General features: G+C 42.9%; 1 protein-coding gene across 1 annotated transcript in view; it reads right to left on the reverse strand.

The window, feature by feature from the left end:
- Positions 1–2,856, reverse strand: part of SARS (seryl-tRNA synthetase) — a 20,958-nt gene extending 18,102 nt beyond the window's left edge. The window contains exon 1 of the mRNA XM_006865966.1: positions 2,639–2,856. Coding sequence (XP_006866028.1) covers positions 2,639–2,774 — 136 coding nt within the window. The 5' untranslated portion in view covers positions 2,775–2,856. The remainder of the gene's footprint in view (positions 1–2,638) is intronic.
- Positions 2,857–6,463: the final 3,607 nt, after the last annotated feature.

Genomic DNA, 6,463 nt, shown 5'->3' on the forward strand with positions numbered 1-6,463 from the left:
GTGGTCTCATTGCTGTCTCTAAATTAAGAAGAAAAAAAAATCACTGTTCAAACCCTGAAGCAGGGTTGTGGTATACTCCAATGTGGTGGTGTTCTTTCTATTAGCCTCCTGTGTTCTACATAGAGCCCTAGTGGCACTTTGGAAGACAAATACTGGTAGGTATAGTTGTAATGGAGACTCCTGGTGTGGCACTGTAGGATCAGCACTGGACTGCAAATCACAAGGTTGGCAGTTCAAAGCCACCTCGGAAACCCTATACAGGGTGGCTGTAAGTCAAAGTAGACTCAGTGGCACTTGTTGTTACGTGCCGTGGAGTCGGTTCCGACTCATAGTGACCCTGTACAGGGTTTCCGAGGCTGTAAATCTTTACGGGAACAGAAAGCCTATTCTTTCTCCTATGGAACAGCTGGTAGTTTTGAACTGCTCACCTTGCGGCTCACAGCCCGATTCGTAACAGTTTTGGTGTGGTGCTGTAGAATAAGCTCCAGGTTGCTAATTGGAAGGTTGGCTGTTCAAATCCACCAGCAACTCCATGGAAGCCTTAGGAGTTGTTGTTGTTAAATGCCATCAAGTCAGTTCTGACTCACAGCCACCCTGTATAGGGTGTCCAAGGAGCGGCTGGTGAATTTGAACCGCTGACCTTGTGGTTCAAACCAACCCTGAAGTCTAGTGCATTATCCCACATTATCCAGGACTTCTGGAAGCCCTATACAGGGTTAATATAAGTCAGAATGGACTCGACAGCACTAAACATGCATACACATAGTTATGAGGGTCTTGTGAAGTGTCCTGTGTCTTCTGTCAGAGAGTATACTCTGAGTTCCTATTGTGACTCCGAGTTACAAGTTCTTGTTGCAGCTAATGGTAGGAGATCCTCATTCTCTGTAATAGGTCCAGAAGTAAAACTTTTGTATAACTTTTATACAAGTTTGGCCAATGTTCCACAAGGGCAAAGTCATTAAGTCACTTGGGAAGCAATGAAAATAATAAGGACTGTGAAGTACAAAAGAATAAAATGAAGAGATACAGTGACAACTACATAATCTGTTCTTCACAAAGTGCACAGGGCTCTGAACACAGAAGATACCCGTGCATTCAGCAAATCTTATCATGCCCTTACCAAGGACTAGGTGCTATGCTAAGTACTGGGGATAATAAACAGATGGTGAATAAAACACAATCCTTGTCCCTCAAGAATTCCCTCTCACCACATATCCACTCATCAGATAAAGGAACAAGAGATTAGCTAACAGAAAGTCACTTGTTGTTAAGTGACAGAGTCAATTCCTATTCATAGCGACCCTGTATAGGGTTTCCCAGGCTTTAAATCTTTGAGGGGGCAGAAAGCTTCATCTTTTCTCCCGCGGAGAGGCTGGCGAGCTAAAACAATGGACCTTGTGGTTTACTGTCTAGTGCTTATCTTATGGAGCCATAATCATGGCTTAATAATAATAATGATTAATAATAATAATCTGACAACTCCTGACTTCAGTAAAATAGTGATCAGTTTAGGTTTTTCCTAGACATTAAATATGGCAAAATTTAATTTCACTGCAATTCAAGACTTCAGAATCAAATATGGGATCTCATAATCAAACAAACCACATTAGAATGACTGAGACATACAAAATTGGGCAATACTGGAGACATTATTAAAACAAAATTTCTAAATTTTGTTTTAATAAGACTTATAAATTTGGAAAAATCCATTTTCCTAACAAAAATCCACCGCATTCTTGGACAGCAGACTGCCTTTACAGCGTGCTGTCATAAATTTGGCTCTCTGCTGCTTGCAGACCTATTGCATCAGACAAAATGAGTCACATGGACGTTGACAACATCCGGCCAACCAGAGACAATTCCAGCTAATGGCTCTATGGTTAGCTTCATGAAAGATGTCCAGATCAGTTCAGGTTCTAGTCCGATGTTTTTTGCAAATAACTTTTACAAATCACAAATAAACAGCCCCAATTACAAACTTTTGCTTGCTTCACTAACTACGGCCCTACCTCGTGTTTGCTCTATTGTAGAAAAGGTTTTCTTGATTCCTAAATGTATGCCCAAAAGCTCCGGCATTAACACTGCTAACCAGAAAAGGCCTCCAAAGTCCCCAAATGTTTCCAATATGGGTGGAATGAATCTATTGTGTTGCAGATGTGATCCAATCTCAGGCTGGAGCCTTTAATCCCATCAAGCAAAAAAAGGGAGAAGCCTTTGTCCATACTGAAGGTGAGAAAAGTACTAGAGGTGATCAAAGATAAGTGTTAGAAGGAGAAGAAAGTAAGCCACATACACACAAACACCCCCAAACATCCCGCTCTGGATTTTTGCTAGCCACCCATCTGGCAAGAAGGTTTGACAGCTCTTGATACGCATGCGCCATACTCCTTCCCAGGGCCATTCCCGCACTGAGCAAGCGCGTAAGGGACCGCGCACTGCCCGCACGAAAGGGAAGTGGGAAGGTACCGGCTCCTAGGGTGTGTCTGGGGGGCTAAACAGAGAGCCCTGGAATCATCGCAACTTGGGCGAAGGTCTGACAAGATGTGGACGCTGTGCCCTCAGGAGCAGTAACGAGATGAGAGGTGAAATTAGGGTTAGAATCAGAGGGGTACCCCATTGACTCCGACTCCGTACTTACATCGTCGCCACTCGCTGTCCGCTTTCATCAGCTGGTCCACTAGTCTCGGGTCCTTGAAACGCTTCTCCTGCGTCTCTCGGATAAGTGCTGGGTCCCCCCCTTTATCCACCCGAAACAAATCCAGGTCCAGCACCATCCTTGCTTCTCTTGGGCCAACCCTAAGTAAAGCGAAGCTCTCACCGCAGTAATTATCCTGTGACCGACGCACTGCGCCGGCGCGCTGATACGTACCACACTGCGCAGGCGCGGCAGGTATGCGCACGCTGGCGTCCCCTCTCGACCATACGCGTCCGGTGTTGGAGGCGGGACCACGGAGGGTGGTCATGGGTGTCTCCCGCAGTGATCTTGTGCGACTCTGTTCTTGAGCTGTATGGTCTCCCCAGCTCTGTCTCTCTGTAGGACTCCGATCGCTCCACTTAAGTCAGAATGCGTCTGTTTCCTCTTCATGCAGAACACAGGCTAGATAGAGGCCTGCCAACCTGACTTCCTGGCGTGGAAGATAGCCAGCCACAAATAGATCATAGTTTCTGCCTTTCAGGGTTGGGTCTTAATATAGGGAGCCCCCTCTCTGAGCTATTTTCTGTTTTGAAACAAGAGTATGGCCACGTAATTTTAGTCCAGGTTACTTCGTCTCATGATGAAGTTCTGCTTCACTCAGTACTAGGATACCTGTCTTAATCTGATTATTGGGTAAATCAGGTTGTCCCTTACCCAACCGTAAGATGACAAAGAAAAATACAGTTGAAATATTTTAGGGAGCGGCATGAGGAGGATCTTCCGAGGGGAAAATATTTAGCAGATTTCAAGGCACTACAAGGTATATGGGAGTCCTGGTGTGGCACTGTGGGTTAATGCGCCAAAAGTCGTTTGAACTGCGTGGTCGGCGGTTCAAGCTCACCAGAAGCTCCTCGGAAACCCTATACAGGGTCGCTATGGGTCGGAACTGACTCGAAGGCGCTTAACAACAACAACAAGGTATTGAGGTCATGTGTATCCATCTGAAAACTCCTTGTCCTAGTTTCTCAGTGCTGCTGTGATAGAAATACCATAAGTGGGTAGCTTTAAAGAACGAAATTTTATTTTCTCACAGTTTAGGGCACCAGCTCTAGGGGAAGGTTCTTTCTCTCTGTGGGCTCTAGGAAAGATTCTTGACTCTTTTAGCTTCTGTAGCCTCAGTGTTCATGTTTCCTTGTCATGTAGCATCTATCTTCTCCATTTGTGCTTTCTTGTCTCTGTGTCTACTATTCTTACATCACTCAGAAGTGGTTAGGTTTAGGACACACCCTGCACTAATATGGATTCATTAACATAAATCATATTTCCAAATACACAATTGCAGATGCTGCTTGACTATTAATATAGACAATAGAATACACAAAGAACCCAGTCATGGTAACTTCCAAACAATTAATGGGACAAAAGTTTTAGGCTCAAAGAAGGATTCTGGACATCTATATCAGTTGGTGGGAGTCCTGGTGTGGCGCTGTGGGCTAATGCGTCAGACTGCAAGTCGTTTGAACTGCAAGGTCAGTGGTTCAAGCTCACCAGCTGCTCCTTGGAAACCCTATACAGGGTCGCTGTGGGTCAGAATTGACTCGACGGCACTTAACAACAACAATGACATATCAATTGGTACAGCAGAGTTCATAAAGACAATGTTCTGCATCCTACTTTGGTGAGTAGCATCTGAGGTCTTAAAAGTTTACCAGCAGTCATCTAAGATACAACTATTGGGCTCATTCATTACCCACCCAGAGTAAAGAAGAGTGAAGAAAACCAAAGACTCAAGGGAGCAACTAGTCCAAAGGTCTAATGGACCACATGAACCAAAGCCTACATGATGCTGAGACCAGAACTAGATGGTACCTGGCTACCATTACCAACCACTATGACTGGGATCACAACAGAGGATCCTGGACAGAGCAGAAGAATGTGTAAACAAAAAATTCAATTCACAAGCAAGACCATACTTCCTGATCTGACAGACTGGAGGAACCCTAAAGATTATGATCCTAAGGACATCCTTCTGACCTGGAAGTGAAGACATTCCTGGAGACCATCTTTCAATCAATACATGTTTGTTTTTGTGAGGTACCATTTATGCACAACAGAATGAAACACTGCCCAGTCCTACACCATCTTTACAATTGTTAATGTTTGAACCCATCGTTGCTTCTACGATGTCAATCCATCTCGTTGGGGGCCTTCCTCTTTTTCACTGACCCTCCATTTTACCAAGCATGATGGCCTTTCCAAGGACTCATCCCTTCTGATAATATGTCCAAAGTTTTTGTTGCTGTAAAGTGCCCTGGAGTTGGTTTCGACTCATAGCCACCCTGTATAGGATTTCCAAGGAGTGGTTGGTGAGTTTGAACCGCTGGTCTTGTGGTTCAAACTGACCTTGTAGTCCAGTGCTTTATCCCACAGCAGGGCTCCATGTCCAAAATATAAGAGAAGAAATCTCACCATGCTTGTTTCTAAGGAACATTCTGGCTATAGTTCAAAGATTTGTTTGTTCTCCTGGCAGTCCATGGTACTTTCAACTTTGCCAACACTATAATTCAAATGCATTGATTCTTCTCCAGGCTTACTTACTCATTGTCTAAGTTTCACTTGCATATGAGGCAATTGAAAATACCATGGCTTGATTCAGGTACACCTTAGTTCTCAAACTGACATCTTTGCTCTTTAACACTTCAGAGAGGATTTTTATAGCTATTTTGCCTAATGCAATACTTATTTAATTTCTTGACTGCTGCTTCCATTAATTGTGGATTCAAGCCAAATGAAGTCTTTGACAACTTCAATCTTTTCTCTGTTTATCATGATGTTATTTATTGGTCAGTTGTGAGCATTTTTGTTTTCTTTACATTGAGGTGCAATCCATACTGAAGGCTATGTGTGGTCTTTGATCTTAATTGTTGTTGTTATGTATGGTGGAGTCAGTTTCAACTCATAGCAACCCTGTACAGGGTTTCCAAGGTTGTAAATCTTTATGGGAGCAGATAGCTTCATCTTTCTCCTGTGGAACAGCTGGTAGTTTCGAACTGCTAACCATGAGGTTAGCAGCCTGATTCATAACCACTATGCTACCAGATCTTCATTAGTAACTGTTTAAAGCCCTCTTTTCTTCCAACAAGCAAGATGTGTCATGTACATAGTGCAAGTTGTTAATGAGTCTACCTCTTCTCCTGATGCCACATTCTCAGATTATTTGCTCAGATTATTTGCTCAGCATATAATCCAGCTTCTCAGATTATTTGCTCAGCATACAAATTGAATAAATATGGTGAAAATATACAGTCCTGGTGTATATTAAACCACTCAGCATCCCCTTGTTCTGTTCCAATGCTGCCTCTTGGTACAGGTTCCTCATGAGCACAATGAAGTGTTCTGGAATATCCACTCTTCACAATGTTATCCATAGTTTGTTATGATCTACAATCGAATGCCTGTGTATAGTCAATGAAGCACAAATGAATATCTTTCTGATATTCTCTGCTTTCAGCCAAGATCCAGTTAACTTCAGTAATGAAATCCCTCATTCCATGTTCTCTTCTAAATCAGGCTTGAATTTCTGACAGCTCCCTTTTGATGTACAGCTTCAACCATTTAAAAATTATCTTCAGAAAAATTTTACTTGCATGTGATATTAATGATATTGTTCAATAATTTCCGCATTCTATTAGATCATCATTCTTTGGAATGGGTATAAATATGGATATCTTCCAATTGGTTAACCAGGTATCTGTCTTCCAAATTTCTTGGCATAGGCAAGTAAGAGCCTTCAGCGCTGCATAAGTTTGTTGAAACATTTCAATTTAT

Source organism: Chrysochloris asiatica, unplaced genomic scaffold (genome assembly GCF_000296735.1).
Source record: "Chrysochloris asiatica unplaced genomic scaffold, ChrAsi1.0 scaffold00085, whole genome shotgun sequence".
Taxonomy (NCBI): Eukaryota; Metazoa; Chordata; class Mammalia; order Afrosoricida; family Chrysochloridae; genus Chrysochloris; species Chrysochloris asiatica.